The sequence below is a fragment of the Zootoca vivipara genome, chromosome 1, assembly GCF_963506605.1.
Source record: "Zootoca vivipara chromosome 1, rZooViv1.1, whole genome shotgun sequence".
NCBI lineage: Eukaryota > Metazoa > Chordata > Lepidosauria > Squamata > Lacertidae > Zootoca > Zootoca vivipara.
This window is the reverse complement of record NC_083276.1, coordinates 129,759,984-129,784,006: the sequence shown is the minus strand read 5'-3', so window position 1 is coordinate 129,784,006 and position 24,023 is coordinate 129,759,984. Positions and strand designations below refer to the sequence as shown.

Sequence of the window (24,023 nt, the reverse complement as noted above, 5' to 3'; positions counted from 1 at the left end):
TGAGTTTCAGCACTTATTTTTCTAGAAAAAAACTGCACTGAATACAAGTGTGATGAGGGACATAAGAGGCAACTTGAAGCGTTTTTTGTTGTTAAAATCAGAGGCTTTTGAAAGGTACACTTCTGTAAACAGGGATGTAAAGAAATAAGGGGACAGATTTCCTTTCATCAAAAAAAAAAAGGAAAGGAATGGGGGGGGGGGAATCAGGTAACTTTATGGAGGCTAAAACTGCCAATGACTTCTAGTTATGATGGCTTTACATTGCTTCCAGTAGACCGGAGTCCAATGGGACTTAGCCCCAACCCAGGTAAGTGGGCATAATATTGCGGCATCGTAATTTCAAAATCTGGAGACGTCGTCAGATGGTAGCACATCTTAAGTATCCAATCTATAAGATGGCCAATATTTAACTAGTTCTTTTAAACATATTTATATGTACTTAGTATGATTGCAAAAAATAATTAATTAGATGAGTATGAGTATATTTGGATACTGTAACTACTATATTTTTAATCAGAATTTGTACATATAACGTTTAACTTCCTTTCCCTTACACCTATTTTTAGTGTTTGGCATACATCTGGCTGCTTGAAAGTTAATTAAGGGAAGCAGAGTGTAAAAATTATGGTGTCAGGCTTATGTCTATGGCTTTGTTCTTTGCTATTTGTTTTTGTTCTAGATTAATAAAGTAATTCCCAGTTCCCGATAATTTTTGCCTGCGTAGCGTAGTCTATATACAACTAATTAAGTAGTCCACAATGTTCACAGAGGCATGATAATGGTGCTCAAATAGCAATGCACAGAGCACTTAGCCTTGCAAACAGACACTTTGAAACACTGCAGTGGTTTCAACCCAATTTGAGCAAGAGTAGCCCTTAATTATTTTTCCTTATCCTGAAAGAAGACAGGCTATTTGTCAGGGTTTAGAGGCTAGTCTTTTCCCATTTATTTTTACAGAAATATATATTCCCAATCAAAAGTGCACTGTATAGTTCTAATCAACTGACAATCTTCTGACTGAATTCCATTCACATGGTTTGTTGGATTACAACTCATAGCACATGGAACAGCATTTGTGGGGGCGTGTGCATTTAATTAAGGGTCTCCAGCACCATGTAATTGTGAAAAATAATGCAACCTCCCCCATAATCCCCTTTCTTTTGAGAAAAAGCTTGGAGTGAACATTAATCTTTAAAACAGACTAAAGGGTGGTGGATCAATTAAATATTAAGGTGCTGACTTTTTATAATGGCTTTCTGTTTATGTTCTTGGGCACCTTTGCCAACTTCATGGTCTCCAGACGTTTTGGACTATAGCCAGCCCCAGGTGCTGATGAAAGTTGTAGCCCAAAACATCTGGAGGGGTCCAGGTTGATGGCGGTTGCTATTGGTTTTTCATTGTTTTCTTTGAGTAATTACAATTATAATTTGAAGCTTCCTTAGGGGCATTTTTTAAGACTGAAAGGTGGGGTATGTGTGGTTATATATATACATATATACATATATACATATATACATATATACATATATATACACATACGGTATCCGGAACATAACATTTTGAATAGCACTTGATGTCATACTGGCAAATACCGTGTTTCACCTACCATTTCTCTATGGATGAGGACAACCCTTACCACTTACTAGATGGTGATGAAAAGAAAGAAACTAGCTAAATTTCTTAGAGCATTCTGGGCAGAGTACTTAGATATCTAAATGTTTCCAAGGCCTTAATCTTACCTGTACATTGAAATGCTTATTCATTTGAGCAGTCTTAATAAACACAATCTCTTGTAATCTTTGCAGAGATAAGTATCAGGATAACACCAAGTTGGAATGGGAACCTACGGTTTATTTGATGGATTGACATACCGTGTTTAAAACAATATTTTATGTAATCTGTCATGATTGGTATTTTGGTAGAAACATATACTCAGCCATAAACATCAAGTGACACCTGAGATTGCATTTAAGTTTGAGAATGCAGAGTTCTTCCAAACCAGTGGGTCTGCTGCAGCCTGAGATGGCCTAAGCCTTTGGAAACCACTTAAAGGTTTTATTTACAATTTAGAGCGAAATCTATTATGTTAAATAATTAAAAATTACAATGGAAACTTTATTTTAAGGAACAAACCGTTGCAATTGGCATAGGGACTTGTCACTTTACACTTTCCCCCACTTTTGTATCCAGCATTCACTAAACACCAATTTTATTTTGCAGCTGGTGGAACCCTTAACCCCTAGTGGCACAGCCCCCAACCAAGCACAGCTTCGCATTCTGAAAGAAACAGAGCTGAAACGTGTCAAAGTCCTTGGATCTGGGGCCTTTGGGACTGTGTATAAGGTATGTGCCTTTGATAGACTTAGTTCATCTACTATGTGTCTCTGGTGAAACCTTCAGCCTATCTGGGCAACAGGATAGTGGTGTGTTCAAGGGGTTCCTGAAATATGAAGATACAGTGCCTTTCGATTATACTTATGCAACGTAGAACTCAGTGCCCAGCTCCTGTGTTCAACTGCTGTATTCAGTTCTCAGAATTGGACTGCTCAGTATTCTGCAAGGTATTTCAGTTAGAAAATGTAAATTGGACTCAAAGGATCACTTACCTCAAAGTACTGAGACCAACTTAGGCGTGTGGCAAATAACAAGGTTCAGTTGATTTCTTTTTGAAAAAAATACTTTGTAAGTAGCTAATTTGGAGTTACAGTTTTCTTCACTTTTTCAACATCTTAGGGCGTTTGGGTTCCTGAGGGAGAGAGTGTGAAGATTCCTGTGGCCATTAAAATCCTGAATGAGACAACTGGCCCCAAAGCCAATGTGGAGTTCATGGATGTAAGTAATGGATACCCTGTTCCAGTGATGCATGTTCACACATATTATTTGTGGTTTACCTTCACAATGGCAACTACTTCTTCCAGTTAACACACTCTTTCTTCATGGATTTGGTGGCCAAACTCTCTGCACTCAGTAGGCATCGAGTGTCCACCTAAATATGGTACCAACTCAGTGTTCCTCAAGCTCACTGAACTCTGGCCCACTTTGTTGCTTTATCACTCTGAAACAACACAGTGCCAAGTGTGTGTTGCACAAATGAGCAACAAAGAACCCTACACACAGTCAGGCTGCTACTACATATGGGGATCTGTGGGCTGGGGGATTAATCCCTGTATTGGGTTTAGACGAGGAATGGGATCTGTTACTCTTAATCTATTGGGAATTGTGCTAACCCTTTGCTAATCACCTGGAGATCTACCAGTAGATCTCGGTCTGCCTTATGCCTGTTCTCAGCGTGAACTGCAGCAGGCGTACAGCAGTCCACACCATCTATAATACCATATTCCTCAGGACTATTGTGTATTGGGAGTGGATGGGCCACGTACCTATTTTGTGAGCTGGCTTTTGTGGGACAAGAATGTTTGCTTTAGGGGATTGTGGTAGGGACAGCGTTTAAAAGCAAATCACTTGAGAAAATGACATTTATACCTGGGGGGGGGGTGTTCTTCAAATTTTATTGACTACTTGAGATAGAATTATTTGTTTGGTGCAATATTTCTCAAGTTCTGTGATGGCAGCTGGAAGGGAGTTATGATGTCTTGGGAGTAGACAGGGGGATACAATCCTGAAACAGGGATGCCTTCCACACAAGTGAGGACATGGGTAGATTGAATATCATCTGGTAAAAAATTGTAACCCAAGAAAATCCTTAATAAAAATAATTATTTTTTAAAAAAAATCTTTCATGATTCAGATTTGATTTGGGGTGGGATAGGGTAGTCTGCATCCCAGCATGACTGGAAAGAGTTGATGCTTTGTCCCTGAATGCTGTTTTTGAAGGGAATCAGCAATAACTTGTTCTCTGCTGTGGCTTTGTTGGTGTTTAGTCGTTTAGTCGTGTCCGACTCTTCGTGACCCCATGGACCAGAGCACGCCAGGCACTCCTCTCTTCCACTGCCTCCCGCAGTTTGGTCAGACTCATGTTCGTAGCTTCGAGAACACTGTCCAACCATCTCGTCCTCTGTTGTCCCCTTCTCCTAGTGCCCTCAATCTTTCCCAACATCAGGGTCTTTTCCAGGGAGTCTTCTCTTCTCCTGAGGTGGCCAAAGTATTGGAGCCTCAGCTTCAGGATCTGTCCTTCCAGTGAGCACTCAGGGCTGATTTCCTTAAGAATGGAGAGGTTTGATCTTCTTGCAGTCCATGGGACTCTCAAGAGTCTCCTCCAGCACCATAATTCAAAAGCATCAATTCTTCGGCGATCAGCCTTCTTTATGGTCCAGCTCTCACTTCCACACATCACTACTGGGAAAACCATAGCTTTAACTATACGGACCTTTGTAGGCAAGGTGATGTCTCTGCTTTTTAAGATGCTGTGGCTGGCTTTGTGTGCTTTGAGAGTTTTGTGTTGCAACCTCTGATCTGTAGTAACACACATGTGGATTTGCACTTGTATATGCAGTTCATCATAGTGTATGGCCTGGTGGTTGCAGGAGGTAATTGGCGCCACCATTTTGCATCTGTCTCTGCCTTCCACTAGTTTGCATTTGATGCTGATTGGTGGATTTCAGGTTACCGGGGGGGGGGGGGGGGAGACAACCCAGAATATCTTGCAGACCTGTAGATCACAATAAAACACCTGGATCTTTCTTGGCAGGGGATTTTTGCTCAATCTCCTTGATCATTTTGGTTGCCCTTTTCTTAACCTTTCTCAGCTCTGTGATACAAACTCTAGAACTTTACCCTTGCAACTGTTAAGATGACATTTCTCTTTGACAAGTGGAATGAGTAAGCAACATGTGTTGTGGCAAATGTTTTATTCTGATTCGTATGCACAGATGTCTATTTTACTTTAGCCCATTAGAGCGACAACAGAAAAGACATGCAAGAGTGAATTCCTGTTATTCTGCAGAAGACAAAGGGATTAGCCGTAGGAGCCATTGCTTTTTGTTTAATCTTTTAATGGTGGCAGAAAGAAAATGAAACCAAGGAGTGCTTTGTGACCAGTTGGGCCCCTTTTAAATGCTGTACGGCTAAAGGAGAATAGGCCGTGGCAATTTGGCAACTGGGCTGTCATTTCAGTACCCTTGAAAACTTTCTAATGTATCCATAATGACTATAATGACATAATGCATCATGCTAGTACATGATGTGGGCAGCCCCCTCCTATATTTCTCTCAACAGGGGACATTGAATTCAGTAGAGAGAGAAAAATCCCTATGTTTGAATGGTACCTTTTCCCCCTAACACAGCAAATACTATTTCTCATATGTCTAACTCAAAATCTAATTTCAGTCCTCATCTTTCCTTTGTGTCCCGTTCTTTCTTTCTTTTTTACAAAGATCTCTTGTAACAGATAGCTAAAGCCACCCAAAAAGTCCATAATTTGGTTCACGGTTAAATTAAAACTAGAGCAACTGCTGTAAAGGCTTGCCTTCATTCAGCTTACTTATATTCTTCAATGCACAATTGCATCATATTGCCATTATTAGTAAGATTGCATCATTCCTCTAAGGTTGTAAATTCTGTGGTTGACTTCACCTGAAAGGCTTCACCTGAATACCTTAGAACTTAGCTATCTAGCACCTCAGTTTTAGAAAAAGTCCTTTTTCAATGCAACTGAAGTTTTATAAAGAACTCAGCAAAGATTTAGGTTACCAGAGCAAAACAAAGCAGGTGGAATTCAGAGTAGCACTCAGCAGATTACCCATCAATGCAAGCATTTCTGTGTTCCTGGTGGAATGATCTCCTCTTTCCTTCTCCTTTATGTTGTCCTGGGGCTTCTACCATCACCCCAGAGATGATTGGGGGCATGGGGGGGAGAGAGGGGAGCCCCATAATGCAAGGGGGACTTGCAACACTGGCTCTTGCTAGCACAGCTTATTAGTTGAAGCTGGTCCAGTGTTTGCAACATACTTCTGCTCTGCAATTGTCTTCCACAGGAACTGTTTTACGAATGCAGATTTAGAAAGGAGGTGAGATCTGTTGCAATATGCTTTGCTTAACTAGTTTGGCTAACCTTTGTTGGTTATATGATTGTTTAGTGAAATAATGAGAAAGGGAGAAAAACCAATGTCAGGAAATTATAGTTTAAAATTGGGGAGTGCCCTTAAAGCATTGACCTCAAATTGTGAGTGTCTGCAACTTTGCTAGCTGAACATCCATGGCTTTGTATCTGTTATACTGTATAATGGAGCAATCTTTTTACCCTTGCAGTTCATGCCCTTGAGGTTGCTTTGGTTTATAGCCTCCATGATGGGTGATGCAGATGTTGTTGTTGTTTAGTCGTTTAGTCGTGTCCGACTCTTCGTGACCCCATGGACGCCAGGCACTCCTGTCTTCCACTGCCTCCCACAGTTTGGTCAGACTCATGTTGGTAGCTTCGAGAACACTGTCCAACCATCTCGTCATCTGTTGTCCCCTTCTCCTTGTGCCTCCATCTTTCCCAATATCAGGGTCTTTTCCTGGGAGTCTTTATGGTCCAGCCTTCTTTATGGTCCAGCTCTCACTTCCATACATCACTACTGGGAAAACCATAACTTTAACTATACGGACCTTCGTCGGCAAGCTGATGTCTCTGCTTTTTTAAGGTTTGTCATTGCTTTTCTAAAAAATTTAAAAAACTTGGAGACTTGGGAGGCAGTGGGTGGAATGTGAATGTCATTCACCTTACAAACATCAAGGTATAAAGCATCATAGTGTTGTGTCTGTGAAAGAAAAGGCAGGTACTAAGAGACCCACCAATTGGCTGGGTGGAAACTTTTTAAAAAAACAACACATTAATTTCTGTGTTCTATGAAGTCTCCCAGCCCTCCTCCTTTCTCCTAATACATTGTAAGTCAATTGACTTGAGATGTCATGAATTTCTAACTAGCCACGAGGCTGTTGCCAAAAGCCGATGGCTTATCATCAAAGCAGAGATATCCTACATGCCATGGAGTGCACTCCTGATTAGAAAGTAAAATAAACTATCCAGGATACTAGTAGAGAAGGAAATCAATGAAGTCTGACACATCTCATCAGGCAAAAAGAAAAGAAACAGTCTTGCATTTCTAAAAGGCGATGTTGCACAAGCTGTAATTTTATCCAGGGTTTTGATCCACTTACAAGTTTAATCTAACCTCTGTGCACTTAAATGTTTCATTATCTCTTCGAAAATAATTAGGGGTTGCAAGCAGAAGTCTGTATATGTAGAGTTCCTTGGGAGTCCCCAAGCTCATTGAGGTGAAGACAGCTTGACTGATGCTTGTCAGCCAATATTGGGCCAGGAGCTAATAATAGAAGGCCCTGCTGCTTAGCTAGGTGAGAAAGTTAGCTTGGGAAAAATTAAACGGAAGGTTTTTGGATTTATGATTTGAAATAAATTTCCCATTCTCATTTGTTTCCTGGTAAGAGAGCCTGCAAAGGGAGTTGGTCTCTTTTATGGTTTTATAATTAAGATCGAGGGGATTCTTGACTTCCTCCAGACGTATTGTGGCTCACCAATATCCCTAGAAATAGCTTTTCATGTCCAAGGAGAGTGTTTTGTTTAGTGATGCATAAAGATAATAAATAATACTGACCAGTGCTCTTGCAGCTGCCACTCCTGCCAAGCATGCAAGAAATAAATTAAGTTAGCTCAAAGGGGGTTTGATGGATAAAGTGATTGCAGAGGGGAAAGAGAGAAAACTAGGCTTGGCTTGCTTGATGAATGCAAGCATCAGATTTCTCCCCACCCCCAAGTACAGAAAAAGAACAGACATGTTTTATTTTGTAAGGCATTTAAGACCATGATGGTTAGAACTCTGTGATCAATAAGCAGAAGTTTCAATAAGACTGCCCACTATGTTGACAAGATTAGCCAGTGAATAGAGGCTTTTCCAGAGTGGCTTCTCCACTGTGAAACAACTACCGTAATTTCTGCTAGGGACATGTTGGCCTCATCTTGAACAGTTTCGGGGGGGGGGGTCCATAAAGAATGAGGACCTCATTTTGCAACTGGAAGGAATGATTCTGTTTGGTCGGTTTAATCTCCAACCCTAGGGTAAACCTAGGGCCATATGGGTCTCTTACAGGATCAGTTACTTACCTTGGGAGTTCAGTTTGCAGATTACCCCCAGGTTGTTGATACAGTTGTGACTTCCAGGCAGAGAAGGTTGCTGTCAGTGCAATGGAAATTTTTGTCCTTTCTGGAGATGCTAGGCTTGAGGATGTTCCTACGAGCTAAAGATGTGATGTAGCAATGCCTCGGAGCAATCAGCCTCTAGAAAACCAGAAACCTGGTTACTAGTGAAAGTTACCTGCTTTTAGATATTTTGCAGGAAGACAACGAAATGTTCAAGGCAGTGTACTCTTTTCTGCTTTAACTATATTTTAGACAGACAAAAGAAGAGAGTATTTCATCGTCCAAAGCAGGCATCCCCAAACTTCGGCCCTCCAGATGTTTTGGACTACAATTCCCACCATCCCTGACCACTGGTCCTGTTAGCTAGGGATCACGGGAGTTGTAGGCCAAAACATCTGGAGGGCCGCAGTTTGGGGATGCCTGGTCCAGAGCATAGGTAAACTTTGGAATTGGCTACCACAAGATACAGTGATGGTTGCAAATTTAGATGGCATTAAAAGTGAATTAAGAAAATTCATGGATGATAAGGCTAGCAATGTTTCACAGTCATCCTATATAATAAAGTCCAAGTGTCTCTGCGTCCAGTCCCTGTGTCCCTGAGTTTGCGCTACTGCACATGTGCCCCACGGACACAGGGATTGGACGCAGAGACTGGACGGACACACGCACGCACTCTCCCCACCCCCACCCCTCTGCCTCCCGTTTCCCTGCGGTCGCCAACCGCCGCTCCCGGCCGCTAAAGCACGAGGAGGAGGAGGCTGCTTTCCTCCTCCCCCCTACGCTCCCCCAGTGACCAGCAGCAAGCGGGTGTCGCGCACACACACGCCGCTCTCCCCCCCCCCCTGCCTACCGAGGCTGAGTGTCTGACTGACTTTGGTTGGCTACGGCGGCAGCCACGTAGCGCTGCGGCGGCCGCCGCCGGGGGGGCGAACGACGGAGAGCGTCGGTGGGAGCAGCCGCTGGAGTGGCAGGGCCTAGGCGTGGTCCTGAGGTGGAGGCGGCGGACAAGGAGGGGGCTCGAGCCCAGGGGGAGGGCAGGAAGGAAAGAGGGCCCTGGCCGCCCTTACCTTCCCCCCTCCCCTGCATAGGCATGGACCGCGGCAGCGGAGGAGGAGGAGGCGGAGCGACAGAGGAGCAGCAACGGTGGCAGCCCAGGAGAGTCCCGGCACGTGTGGGTGGAGAAAACGAGAGGGGGAGAGAGAGAGAGCGGGAATGGGCGGGGGGATTCACATGTTCTGGCACCCGTTAATTTAACGGGCTTCAAGATACTAGTTCTCTATAATGTAGCAGAGGGTGGGGAGCAGCGGCTGCGCTAGGAGGGAGGGCCAAGCCACGGTGTCCTCAGGGGGAGCCCTGCTGCATTACTGCCTCCGGGACCCTCACTATCAGGCTGCCCCAATTCCTGCAGAGACCTCCCCATCCAGCCCTCCCCTGGGTCCTTGGCAGACCATCCACCTGCATCGTTCTGACTTGCTTAGCCCAAGACACCATGTTGGGTGGTGGTGGTGGTTACAATTGGCCATTGACATATTTATTTATTTATTTAATAGCACTGTGGTCACTGCTCCCAATTGGCTCAACAAAAACCGGTAAGAAAGGAAGCTAAAAAGCACAGGCTTTTAAAGCAAAGTTGTTCGTAAGGGTGGAATCAAGACTCTCACATTTATACATATCTGATACGTGGAAGACAACAACCTCCCACCCAAGGAAACTCAAACAAAGATCCCTGGGCATTTTAGATAAGATATCTTTATTGTCATTGTCCCCTTGCGGGAACAACGAAATTACTCGGTTGCTACATCCACTCCGATAAAGCATTCCGCATAATCCAAAATTACAAAAACCTAATTAAAAACAGTAAATATAATACAAAATAACAAGTGTCACAGTGGCCGGAGCGGACTACTTCAGAGTAACGACGCTACCCAGCTCTGCATTTTATTCTTTTATTGGTGCTGCGTATTTACAGTGCTGAAGTCATTGCTATTTACACGGAGTGATGTGGTCAGTCGGTTTCAGAACCTCCTAATGGCTTTTGGCGCGTCTTTCTCCAACACAAAAGCTTTGGCAGCCCCATCCTCTTTCCCCTCCTCTTTCTGCGTAATTCCGGAGTTGGGGGGATGGGTCTCCCGCCCTTATTCGCCCCTTCCTGTCCCACCTGGGACCCTGGCTCCTCTACCTTGCCTGAGCCTCGGACACGACTTCCTGCTTCCCCACTGGAATCGGAACTCTCTCTGCTTTCCCCTGTGCTCGGGGATTGGCTTGAACTCAGGAGGGGAGGGACTTCGCGATATCCCCTGTCCCTCACATCCACCCCCCTCCCAAGCTCTCCTTCACCCCTCCCCAGGTCCCCCCCAGGTGTCGGTGACGACTGGAAGCCTAAGAACTCAGTGCTTTCCGAGCCCGTTGGTGTGAACACCTCCCCCCAGTCCTGCAAGCCCCCCCTTCCGCCTGGGAGGACGGGAATCCCAAAAAGTCTGTGGCGTCAGAGCTGGTGGGGGTAAAAATGTTCTGCCAATCTGCTCCTTCCTCTGACTGGGTGGATCTCGGTGACACCCATACCTCATCCTCTGGTTCCTCAAACTCCGCTTCCCAGCGCCATGGTGAACTGCTCTCCCGTGCTTCCTCCCCCTCCCCCTCCCTTTCCATGTGCCAGGGCTTGGGTCTATGGGGAAAGAGGGCGTGAAATTCTTCTACCAGGAATTCCTCCTGTATCTGAGTGGCTGGGACCCATTCATTCTGGGACGGTGGAGCATCCTCCCATGCCATGAGGTACTCCAGTCCCCCCACCCCCCACCTTGAATCCAGGATGGCCGTGGCCTCATTGAGTTGCTCCCTGCCTTCCCTCTCCCCCCCTCCCTCAGGGGTTTGTTCGCTGTCTCGGAGCCTGCTGCTTTCCCTGTACGGCGACAGCAGCGATCTATGAAACACTGGGTGCACCCTCATGTCCTCTGGCAGTGCCAGCCTGTATGCCACCGGGTTGACCTGTTGCGTGACCGTGAAGGGGCCCAACCTTCTGGGCGCCAGCTTTTTGCATCGCCCTCTGATGGGAAGGCCCTCCGAGGACAACCAAACTTTGTCCCCCACCCTAATGACCTCCCCCGGTCGCCTGTGGCGATCTGCCCCCCTCTTGTACGCTTCCTTGGCTCTCTCCAAGTGTTCTCTGAGCTGCTGGTGCACCGTCTCCAGTTCCTCTGCCCAATCCTCAGCCTGTGGGCCCTCCTCCTCCTCCTCCCCCTCCCTCTCAGGGAAAGATCTGAGGTCATGCCCGTAATTGGCCTTAAAGGGCGACACCCCTGTGGAGACGTGCACCGCATTGTTGTAGGCAAATTCTGCCAGTGGCAGGCGATCCACCCAGTCCGTTTGCCTCTGGCTGACGTAACATCTCAGGTACTGCTGCAGAATGGCGTTGACCCTCTCCGCCTGTCCATTGGTCTGCGGGTGTCTAGCCGTCGACAAGCTGACCTCCACCTGCAGGAGGTTCATGAGCCGCCGCCAGAACCTGGAAACAAATTGGCGGCCACGATCCGAAATAACCCTTAAAGGTAATCCATGCAGTCTGAATACGTGATCCACAAACAGTTTGGCTGTCTCTTCTGCAGAGACCGCCCTGGCACACGGTATAAAATGGCACATTTTGGACATGAGGTCCACCACCACCAACACTGCGGTCTTGCCCCTGGAAGAAGGCAGATCTGTGATGAAGTCCATGGACACCACTTCCCACGGCCTGTGTGGCGTGGCTAAGGGCTCCAGCAATCCCGGTGGCGCTGCTCTGACCACCTTTGCCCGCTGGCAGGTGTCACAGCCCCTTACATAGTCTCGAACATCTTCCCGCACCCCTGGCCACCAGAAGTGTCTCATGACTAGGTGAGTGGTTTTGTCCCTCCCAAAATGACCCGCCGTTGGGTTGTCGTGCATCTGCTTGAGGACCGTACGTCTAAGCTGGGTGGTGGGCAGGTACAGTGCACCCTTGTAGAAAAGCAGCCCCCTGCGTTCTGCAAAGTCTTTTGCCTGCTCCCCCCCCCTCTCAGTTCTCTGAAGATGCGGTTGGCAAATTCATCCGCTGCCGTCAGTGCTGTGAGTTCTGCCTCGCTCACCACTGCTGCTCCACAGGACCAAGCTGACGGGGGGAAAATGTGCCTGGGTGCCGGTGGCGCCTCCTCCTCCATGTACTCTGGCTTGCGGGAGAGGGCATCCGCCCTGACATTCTGCTCCCCCGGGATGTAGTGTATGGAGAAGTTGAAGTTCGAGAAGAACTCTGCCCACCGTATCTGCCGCTGGTTGAGCACCCTGGCAGTTCTCCAGAACTCCAGGTTCTTGTGGTCTGTGCACACCTGGATGGGGTGCTTGGCGCCCACCAGGAAGTGTCTCCAGTGCTGGAACGCAGCGTGGATCGCAAGAAGTTCCCGATCAAACACTGTGTAGTTTCGCTCTGGCTGGGTCAACTTCCTGGAGAAGAAGGCACAGGGTCTCCACTCTCTGTTGGCGTCCAGTTGCAACAAAATGGCGCCCACAGCTTTATCAGAAGCATCTGTCTCCACGCGTAGGGGCGCGTCCTGAACCACGTGGAACAGGTTCTGGTCTGAGGCGAACACCCTTTTGAGGCTTTCGAACGCTGCTTGCGCCTCTGGTGTCCACCTGAACTTCTGCTTGCCTCTCAGGCAGTCAGTGATGGGAGCCGTAACGCGAGAGAAGTTCTTGATGAATTTCCTGTAGAAGTTGGCGAAGCCTAGTAGGCGTTGGGCATCTTTGCGCGTCCTGGGGCTGTGCCAGTCCAGGATGGCCTGCACCTTGTCCTTGTCCATCGCCAGCCCCTTGTCTGACAGCTTGTAGCCCAGGAAGTCCACCTCCTTGGTGTGAAACTTGCACTTCTCCAGCTTCACATACAGGTGGTTCTCCTTCAGGCGCTGCAACACCTCCCTGACATTTTTCACATGCTGCACTGGGTCATTGGAGTAAATAAGGATGTCATCCAGGAAGACCAAGCATTTCCTGAAGAGGAGGGACCCCAGGACGTGGTGCATGAAGGCCTGGAAGCATGCTGAGCCCCCTTGCAACCCGAAGGGCATCACCAGATATTCAAAAGAGCCCAGAGGCGTGAACATCGTGGTTTTCCATTCATCGCCTTCCCGGATCCTGATCAAGTTGTACGCCCCCCTCAGGTCTAGCTTGGTGAAAATCTTGCCCCTGCGTGCCGCTGTCAGGAGATCATCCACTCTGGGCATGGGGAAAGCCACTGGCTCTGTCACTGAATTCAGCCGTCTAAAATCCACCACCAGGCGGCGCTGTTGCGTGTCTTTCTTGTCCACCCAGAAGACCGGGCTGCCCCCTGCTGCCTTGCTTTCTCTGATGAACCCCCGCTTGAGGTTCTTGTCGATGAAAGCGCGCAGATCCTCCAGTTCCTGGTCTGACATGGCGTACAGCTTGGCTGGGGGTATAGTTGCCCCTGGCACCAGGTTGATCTGGCAGTCAAAAGGCCTGTGCGGGGGTAGGTGGTCGGACTCCGCTTCGCTGAAGACCTCCTGCAGGTCCCAGTACGGCTTGGGTATCGCCTCACCCCCTTTGACGTGCATGGTGGCTACCGTGGCTATCGGAGGCCCCTCCCCTGGTTGGCGCTGCATGCAATGTTCCAGGCAAAAGTCCGATCCAAAAGTGATGCATCTCTGGTGCCAACTGATGGAGGGGTCGTGGCGCGCCAGCCAGCTCATGCCCAAGACGATGGGGGGGTCTGAGATGGTGGTGACGTTGAATGCCAGTGTCTCTGAGTGCCTTCCCACCGTCATTCTCATGGGGGGGGGGTTGATGAGTGATGGCCCCTCCCAGCAGCTCTCTGCCGTCAATGGTTGCCACGTGCAGAGGAAAATCCAGCTGCAGAAGCTGGATCTGGTGCTCTTCTGCAAAGTTTCTCGAGAAGAAGTTCGCTGACGCCCCACTGTCAATTAAGGCGAGGACTGTCAGGGGATAGCCATTTGGGAGCGTTAGCGTGACTTCTAAAACCACTCCTGCTCTGGGAGGGGTGGGCTGGCTCTGCTCCTCTCTGTGCGGGTGGGTGGGCTGGGGCTGTTGTCTGCTGACTGTGCCTGGCTGCTGCCCCTTGTCTCCTGCAGCCAGGCTTTCCCGTTTCCCTGCTGTGGTGCTGCGTCAGTGGGGGAGGGCACAACCGTTCCCGCCTTTCCTTGCCACTCCCTGCGATGTGGGCAGTCTCTGACGAGATGCTGGGGGGAGTTGCAGAGAAAGCAATTCCCACCCCTTCCCTCCTTGCGTCTTGGCGCCGCTGGGGTTTGAAAAGCCCGCGCGCGCGCGCGCTATCAATCTGCATGGGTTCCTGGTCCTGACTGGCCCCAGGCGTGGCTTGAAAGGGTTGTTGGGGGAGTGGCTTCTCCTGCGACCGTGGGAACCAAGCCCGCTTTGCGCGCGTTGCTTGCTTGTCGCTCCACCGGGATTCCTGTTTCACCCCCACCGCCAGAGCCGCTTTGCTCAGCTGATCCATATTACTGGGCTTTGGACCTCTCGAGAGCTCATCCTTCACCTCCTCATGCAACCCCAAGTAGAACGCCGCTTGCATTGGGGGTGACTCTAGTTCCCACCCCAATCTGTGCACCAGCATGGTGAATTTCGCCCAATACGCGCGAACTGTCATATTTCCTTGGCGTAAATTATGAAGTTCCTCCTTAGTCTGGTCCATATGACTATCGGACGAATACATCGTTTTCAAACCTTCTAGAAATAGTTTGACATTCTTCATGCAAGGATTCTTTGTTGCGATTAACGGTCTTAGCCACTCCCTGGCTGCCCCGGTAAGGTGCTCCACAATAAACGCTACCCTGTGCTCATCATCAGGGAACTCATCGTGGTGCAGCTCAAGAGCATACACAATCTCAGTCTCAAAGCCCTGATATTCCTTCGGGTCTCCATTGAACTTGCTTACTAGCGTCCCGGCTCTCCTTCCTGGCAGCACTTGGACTTGGGGTGCCCCTCCCGCCTTGTTTTTCTCTGCATCCAGCTTGTTTTGGAGGTCTACCGCCACCGCCCTTAATTCCTGCTCTCTTTCCTGTAGCGCTCTCACCTGTTCCGCAAGTTGTAGCCGGTCGTCCTGGACCTTCTTAGTCTCTTCTTTAGCTGCCTTCAATTCCCCCTGCGCCTGCAGCGACAGCTGCTGCAGTTCTTGCTGGGCTTGCTCCGCGATCTGCCGCCATCTCTCCGCCTCTGACACGCTCATCCCGGCAACTCCAAAGTAGCCCAAAAAGGATTAGGAGGTTGCTGTCACAGTGGCCGGAGCGGACTACTTCAGAGTAACGACGCTACCCAGCTCTGCATTTTATTCTTTTATTGGTGCTGCGAATTTACAGTGCTGAAGTCATTGCTATTTACACGGAGTGATGTGGTCAGTCGGTTTCAGAACCTCCTAATGGCTTTTGGCGCGTCTTTCTCCAACACAAAAGCTTTGGCAGCCCCATCCTCTTTCCCCTCCTCTTTCTGCGTAATTCCGGAGTTGGGGGGATGGGTCTCCCGCCCTTATTCGCCCCTTCCTGTCCCACCTGGGACCCTGGCTCCTCTACCTTGCCTGAGCCTCGGACACGACTTCCTGCTTCCCCACTGGAATCGGAACTCTCTCTGCTTTCCCCTGTGCTCGGGGATTGGCTTGAACTCAGGAGGGGAGGGACTTCGCGATATCCCCTGTCCCTCACAACAAGTAAAATAAGATGACTTCAAAGTCCAGGCTTTCCATTTAAGGCCAAAATCGCTCTAGAGAAGAAACTGTTCCTGAGACGGCTCGTTCTTGCCTGCATTGTTCTATATCTCCATCCCGATGGCAGGAGCTGAAAGAAATGGTGACCAGGGTGCGTTGGATCTCTTGATATATCTAGTGCTTTGGTCTCTGTTGTCAAAATTTCTGACTCCTAACATTCTCCTGGTAACTGCTGTGTGGGCTGAAGCTAGAATTCTCCTGCTCATTCCTTACAAACTTAGAATTTTTTTCTGCTGCCTCAAAGTTTCCCAAAGTTCAAAGAGAAGGAAATATTTAAAATTAGTAAAATGAGAGGCATAATTACCAAACAATCCCTTTCCACTACAGTAAAAAAAGAAACGGGCAAAGCACATCCAGCTTTAAAGGCTGAATTTGTTACCCAGAACTGAGCAATTAGTGCCAATGCTTCACAATAAGAAATGGAAAGTCTGTATCAAAGAACTTCCTATTATTTAGGAATTTTCTCTGCATGCCTCCAGCTTACATTAGCAATTCAGAGTAGACACGTTGGTATTTCAATTTCTAAATGGTAATGTATATGCCAGGTTGCTGTTAGGCTGATAATAAATGAAGGTTTTATGGGATGTGTGTTAATAATACAAGGTATTATTTTCTTCAGTGTATACGTAATGCCTTCCAATGAGGTTGCTGTATGGTTCAAGGTTAGCAGTCAATCAGCACATGTCTGATTGAAGCAGGACTGTCTAGATATTAAAGTCAATCAAATAGGGTATATATAAATATAATTTGCCAGCTAAGCCATTTTTGAAACTTTTATTTTCTAAAAAAGGAGAACTTTATAGTGATAAGCTATTACTTTCTAGATTTTTCATGATAACAGATTAAGCACAAGAGTGTGATAATATACCTCAGTTCAATGGCTCAGAAATCAGCGGCAAAACGTAAAATAGTGTTGGTAAAGAGTCCCTGAAAAAGAACAATGTGCCATTAATCACTGTTGTTTCAATGAGAGAAGAAGCCAAGACTTTAGAAAAGGGAGCATATTAGGTTAAGGACATCAGATTTTTGCTGCTGTAAATTAGATAAGAGTCCTAATGCACATACTCAGAAGAAGGTCTCAGGAGGTTTGATTGCTCCTAGTGCATGTAAGAGCACCCTGAACTTTGAAGATCTGCCAGGTATATTCCTAAGATGGACAAATCAACAAACAGAAATCCCCTGGAGAAACAAAATCCCCTCTGCTTTGAACCTCCAGTCGTTTCCCATAATAGGTACCAGTCCACAGAAAAGAGGGACCCAGGTGGCGCTGTGGGTTAAACCACAGAGTCTAGGGCTTGCTGATCAGAAGGTCAGCGGTTCGAATCCCTGCAACGGGGTGAGCTCCCGTTGCTCGGTCCCAGCTCCTGCCCACCTAGCAGTTCGAAAGCACATCAAAGTGCAAGTAGATAAATAGGGACCGCTCCGGCGGGAAGGTAAACGGCGTTTCCGTGCGCTGCTCTGGTTCGCCAGAAGCGGCTTTGTCATGCTGGCCACATGACCCGGAAGCTGTCTGCGGACAAACGCTGGCTTCCTCGGCCTATAGAGCGAGAGGAGCGTCGCAACCCCAGAGTCGGACACGACTGGACCTGATGGTCAGGGGCCCCTTTACCTTTACCTTTTACCACAGAAAAGAGGGCACTTGGTCCGGTCCCAGCCGATCACTCCTTTAAAATAAAAATAAACTTGTGCTACAGCACAGAACTGCTCAAAGAATACTTGGCATTCTTATCAAATCACAGACACTCATTTAACATAAATCAGTGTTTTGTTTTGTTTTTAAAAAAGGGGGGTAGAAGCATAATAATAGATGAAATTGAACACTCCTTAATTTTATAAGGCTGCTATTCAAAATAGGATGTTGGTTCTGGCTTCATCATTGTTAGTTTTAAATATGTATTATTAGTTACAAGTGGTGTGTGTGTTATCTTAGATTTTGCCTCTACAGTGATTAAAAATAGTTCCAGAAGCATTTTTTTTTTTTGCTTTAGTTTGGAAGACTAGTTGTTAATTGGACAAATTGACCATTATTGTGCAATAAAAAAATGAGGTCAACACCAGATAGCCCAGGCCTCAGTGTTATCTTAACTGTTTGCATTATCTTCTTGAGGAAAATGTCCGGATTACTTGGAGAGGTAATACCAATTTGCTTGTGATAAGAGTGATATTAACAGTCAATACCATTTTACAGCTGCTTCATTAATCAGGTGGCAAAGCCAAGCCATGCGATAGGGAAAGTATTGACTATTTTTGCATGGAGATAGTGAACCACTGCCTCTCTGCTCAAAGCATGAGCCTTCTGCAAATGAGGTTACCTTTGGATCAGTTCTAGCTAAAAAAAGCCCCCACCCCCACCCCGATGCCATATTGAGCGATTGCAGCTGTATGGAAAACCAGAGCTTGCAAAATGTCGAGGTGTAATTGGTGATGTGTTTCATGGTTATGTTATTTCCATCACTGACTTTCAGTCGGCACTGAATATTGAACATTTAGAAAACCTCCTTTATTTTGACTGTGATAGTGATCTGAGTTTAACAGCCAATACTCCTCTTGACATGGTTTCAAGTTAAGCAGACACTGTGGGGCCCCTTAGTGGTACTGTCCTGGGAGAGAATCCTGCTTATTGATTCTCCGTGGCCTCTTTGGACAAGCAAAGAAATAATATGTTGGTCTGATTTGGAATTCTTACTCTCAAAGGGACCCTGTAAGAACAACAGGATAAGATTGGACAAACAGACAAAAACGGTTGCTCTTCCAGTTGTTCTGATTCAAGTTCACACAAATGAAAAGTTAAGGTAAAGAATGGAAAACTGGAGGAAAATAAATATCATTGCACAGAGGACACACCAAAGGCTTCTGTCCAGTAGGCAGAGAGGCATACTTGTGAGAGGCAGTGCAAAACACTGGAAAGCCCCCACACCCCTTTTGGCTTTCTACCTGCATAATTGTTTGTTTGTTTTTGTAGTTTATCAAGTTACATTATTAGATGCTTATGTTTTATTTCTGTCAAGGAGTGGAGGGGCCAAGTAGTGTGCCCTGGCCTCCTTGCCTTGAGGATGAACTCTGCCTGATGCTTCTTCTGCTAGAGCTCCATCAGGCCATGTTCATTTCTCCCTGTTTGGCTCTGAGAGTAGAAGCGTCCAGCACTCACAGCTCAGCTCTGTTACTAGAAATGAGCTCGGTTGGGAGAAAAGCATGCAGAGGTAAGATGAGGAATCATTTCACTGCCCCCCCCTTTTAAGGTTTCATAAACATTTTATACATGAACAACAAGCATGGCTGTCCCATTGCTTGATAAACCAAGATAACTGATCCTGTCACACCTAGATCGACCCATAACTACTCTGATGTGTCAGTAAACGGTGCCTTTTTATTCTTGGGAGACCCTTGGGGATAGGTTGGTTTGTTTGTTTCCGCATATAACTAAATGGTTAGTTATATATTTGCACCTCTCTTGATTTTTTCCCCCTTTAGTCCACATATGGCTATGTCAGCTTCAGCAGTTAGCCAGGTCTAGAGGGATGCATTCTGCAGGAGGTTCTTCAAAACTTAATATGCAAGCAAAATATGTTGAAGATACATCAATTTGTAATTGCTTCCTCCCAAAGGCTGCTCAGACATGCACTGTAGACATGTTTCTTTGCTGTAGCAATTACAGGTACCATAAAATTAATGAAAAAAATGTGTGTCCGCTCTAATATCTTTCTCCTGTCACACAGCACACATTTGAGGTTTTGCAAATAATTCCCAGCCCAGAGTACAGTGAGCTTCTTAAGTACTTTAAAGAGTCTTTGTGGCTGCAATATAGAAAAACAGGGGAAGGCGAATTTAAGGAGGCACCTGCTTTTATATCTATTTTCAGAAAGGCAAAAACATTTATCAATGTCATGGTGCTTTACAACTTTTCAGTTTATCAAGCTGTGACAGAAAGATATTGGGCCAGGTCTGCATGTTTCATGGGTACAATACAGGGCCATTTTTGTGTGCAATCGTGGCTGTTCTTCATAGGAAGGCAGGTGGTGCTGAGCCACACTCTAACTCAGGGGTCCCCAAACTAAGGTCCGGGGGCCAGATGCTGCCCAATCGTCTACTAAATCTGGCCCGCAGACGGTCTGGGAATCAGCATATTTTTACATGAGTAGAATGTGTCCTTTTATTTAAAATGCATCTCTGGGTTATTTGTGGGGCCTGCCTGGTGCTTTTACATGAGTAGAATGTGTCCTTTTATTTAAAATGCATCTCTGGGTTATTTGTGGGCCTGCCTGGTGCTTTTACATGAGTAGAATGTGTCCTTTTACTTAAATTGCATCTCTGGGTTATTTGTGGGGCCTGCCTGGTGCTTTTACATGAGTAGAATGTGTGCTTTTATTTAAAATGCATCTCTGGGTTATTTGTGGGGCATAGGAATTTGTTCATATTTTTTTTTCAAAATATAGTACGGCCCCCCACAAGGTGTGAGGGACAGTGGACCAGCCCCCTGCTGAAAAAGTTTGCTGACCCCTGCTCTAACTGGAAGTTGTAGCAAGGCTGCTGAAACAGACAAATTTGGTATAAGTTGTCAAGCCACATTTAAAATTCATTTATTTTCATTTATTTATTGTTGACATTTATATATTCAGCATGGTCCTCTGGGAGGTTCCCAGCACAAACCATGTATTAAAACTATAGTAATAAAACCAAGGTTTAAGCATCAACAACAATCTGTGTAAAAATCAGCACAAAGAAAGTGTAAAGCAATATAGTGGTACCTCGGTTTATGAACACAATTGGTTCCGGAAGTCTGTTCATAAACTGAAGCATTCATAAACTGAAGCGAACTTTCCCATTGAAAGTAATGGAAAGTGGATTAATCTGTTCCAGACGGTCCGCGGAGTACTTAAACTGAAGCATTCGTAAACTGAAGCGAACTTTCCCATTGAAAGTAATGGAAAGTGGATTAATCCGTTCCAGATGGGTCTGCGGCGTTCATAAACCGAAAATTCGTAAACCGAGGTGTTCATAAACCGAGGTTCCACTGTATAAGACTGCCTTGAAGCTGCCACAGGGAAGCATGTAATGTTCTACCTCCACTGTCAGAGGTAGAAGAGCTTCTGAATGCCAGTTTCTGGAAACCACAGGAGGGGAGAGGGCTCTTGAGCTCATGTCCTGCTTGCTGGTTTCCCACAGCCATCTGGTTGGCCACTGTGAGGACAGGATGCTGAACTAGATTGACCTCTGACCTGATCCAGAAAACTCATCATATGTTCTTATGTATTTAAAACAGCTGGGAAAATGAAAAGGCCATGCAGACCATAACTGGTTGCTACCACTGAAAGAACCCACTCCTTAGTGATCGTCTACCCTCACTGGAACTCACCACTAACTTCTCCATTGTTTTCTTAGCATGGCAATATCGCTTCTCGGCCCCATTTAGCTATGATCTGGTGTAGAATGGCAATGGTGCCTACCTGAGAGGTGCCAGAGCTGAGCTCCGGTGAGCTCCAGCTGGAAAAAAAGGCCCTGCCTTAAACTATTGCTTCATCCATCCCTGCGTTGACTTGAAGCCTACAGGCCTAGATGCATGACCAAAGTGGCCCCTAGCTCAGAACCACGAGCAAAAAAGAGAGGCATCTCTTTTGAGAGATCAGCATGCCAATGTTTTGAAGTGTGTTTGTGTATGTTGCATGTAGTTTCCTGGATACCAAACATGTGTACCTTGGAGGCCTGCCGGTCTTGACTGCAAGTTCAGGAGCTAGGGATGAGTCACAGAGGGAGGAGACCTGTTTGGGCCCAATTGGGCATGGAAGAATCTAATGTTACTAAATAGGTCATGTTAGTTCCAGATTGAACCCAGAAGACTTTGCCTATCACTAGTCCAATTACAGTGGACAGATAGAAACTTTATTTGCATTAGCCACTAGCCATAGCAATAAGATGAAATATACTGGGGATAGAGCTAAATAGTTAGCTATACAAAATACGTTCTGGAGGTTTACATCAATACAAATGACAGAATTGATTCATGATCCTTTAGACCAGGCATGTCAAACCTGCGGCCCTCCAGATGTTTTGGACTACAATTCCCATCTTCCCCAACCACTGGTCCTGCTAGCTAGGGATCATGGGAGTTGTAGGCCAAAACATCTGGAGGGCCGCAGGTTTGATATGCCTGCTTTAGACCAACTGCAGTATAGTACAGGAGTAGCCAACATATTGTAGAACTACAAATCCCATCAACCCTGAACATTGGTCATGCTGACTGAGGCATGAAAGTCCTCGTGTTTATGATACTGGTATAGTATAGTCTCTACGTGTTTTATACCCTCCTTTGTTCATTTCTTGGGGCATGCTATATGGACATTTCCAGGATAAATACATTCTAACACATCTCAGTTTGGTTATTCATTATAAATGCCTTTTTTCCATATCTCAAAACGAGCTTCAAATAGCAGATGAGCAGGAGATCATGCGCTGAACTTAATATGTCTGTCAACATATTTTTGCCTCTCCCATCTCCCCACACGTGCCACTGAGTTTTTGGTGTGCAAAAACAATGAATCCATATCCTAAGCAGTCAACATGAAGGAAAAAAATGCAACAATTTAAAATAGAAACACTTGTTTCATTGCTGAAAAGAAAGAGAGAACTTTATGGGGGGAAGAGGGGGCATAGACCAGAGAGTTATTTTGTTTCTCGAAAATGGATAATGTACCTGTCAACATGTATTTATTCTGCCAGCCTTCAGTGCTATTTTCTGGTGTCAGTCGAAAAGCGACTAACATTGCATCTCGGTGACCCCGTGCAACAGACTAGTGTATTAATTTTAACATGGAACAAATGGTTTAAATGGAACTGCTCTCCCTGCCTCTGCTCCCTTGCTGGCCCAAACCTGCCATGAGTTACAATGAGTCCTTATGCCAGCCCTGCAAAACCATCTCTCATGACTAGTCCGCATTTATTTTTTTAAGTTGACATAATTTCAAAAATATCAGAAGTAAAGAAAAGGTTAAACCATCTGTTATTTTCATTAAACACACACCCTACAATTAATGCCTTGTTCATCTTTTTTCTTTCTTTCTTTCTTTTTTTGAAAAAAATAACTATTATGCAAATACACTGCAATTTGGTTTCAAATGCTCTTTGTGCTCTGATGAGCAATTTTCTCAAATACAAACCCAGCTTCCTTCCCCTCCTATATAATTCCCCCACCCCACTTCCCTCTACCCTTCTACCCCTTTTGGGGGGCTGTGAGTGATGGTGGTGGTTTCATACTGCTGGCAGCAAGATCGCTTGCTATTTTTTACCACCACATGTGGAAGCATTGTGGTTATGTTTTTTTTTTTAACTTATCAGAAATGCATGTATTTTGAGAACACGGAGAAAGTAGCTTCCTGCTTTTCTTTTTTTCAAAGGAACCTTCTTTGCTTTTTTTGCTTCTCACTGTCCCTGCTCCATGGCGCAATGATACATTCATTGAAATGATGTGTTTAGTGAATCCAGATTCAAGATGTACACAGATGTACCTATGAGAGGAGTCGCAGCTTACGATGCAAATGGTGGACATCCTAATAAGTTTAGCCAAAGTTGCTTTCATTGTTAGTGCCTGAAGTGAAGCCCAGTTTGCAACCCTTTCCCCTCCATAGTAGGAACATCATTTAGACACCAATTCCTGCCTTCATCTGTCTCCCACTCGCAGTGCTACATAGCAGGACCAGCCCTAGTAGCTTCATTTGGGCACGGAAGTGTGGTATAAGTGGCTCTTTAAAATATATGGCTTTTTATTGCAGGAAGCTCTTATAATGGCAAGCATGGACCATCCACATCTGGTACGGCTACTAGGAGTCTGCTTGAGCCCAACCATCCAGCTAGTTACTCAGCTGATGCCCCACGGCTGCTTATTGGACTATGTTCATGAACACAAGGATAACATTGGCTCCCAGCTGCTGCTTAACTGGTGTGTCCAGATAGCCAAGGTAAGCTCTTACAGAATCAGCCGCCGCTTTTTCCTAGAGATCTCAAACCTTTTGAGATTCCCCACTTGAGATGTTTGCTTAGGCTCCATATCTCTGGTGTGCAAAAATAAATTTTGCATTCTATTAATTTATGGAATACGTTTATTGTCATTGGGTTTGGGAGGCAGAAAGCGGGCTCTGTGGATTTTTGCTCCCTTGTTATCTTGGGAACTATATATATATTGAA

At 46.0% G+C, this 24,023-nt stretch overlaps 1 protein-coding gene across 5 annotated transcripts in view; it reads left to right on the top strand.

The window, feature by feature from the left end:
- The window catches only part of ERBB4 (erb-b2 receptor tyrosine kinase 4), an 818,250-nt gene that overhangs the window by 665,751 nt on the left and 128,476 nt on the right, over positions 1-24,023 (top strand). For all 5 annotated transcript variants that reach the window (XM_060282309.1, XM_060282298.1, XM_060282293.1 and 2 more), the window contains exons 18-20: positions 2,221-2,343; positions 2,734-2,832; positions 23,612-23,797. In XM_060282309.1, coding sequence (XP_060138292.1) covers positions 2,221-2,343; positions 2,734-2,832; positions 23,612-23,797 — 408 coding nt within the window. The remainder of the gene's footprint in view (positions 1-2,220; positions 2,344-2,733; positions 2,833-23,611; positions 23,798-24,023) is intronic.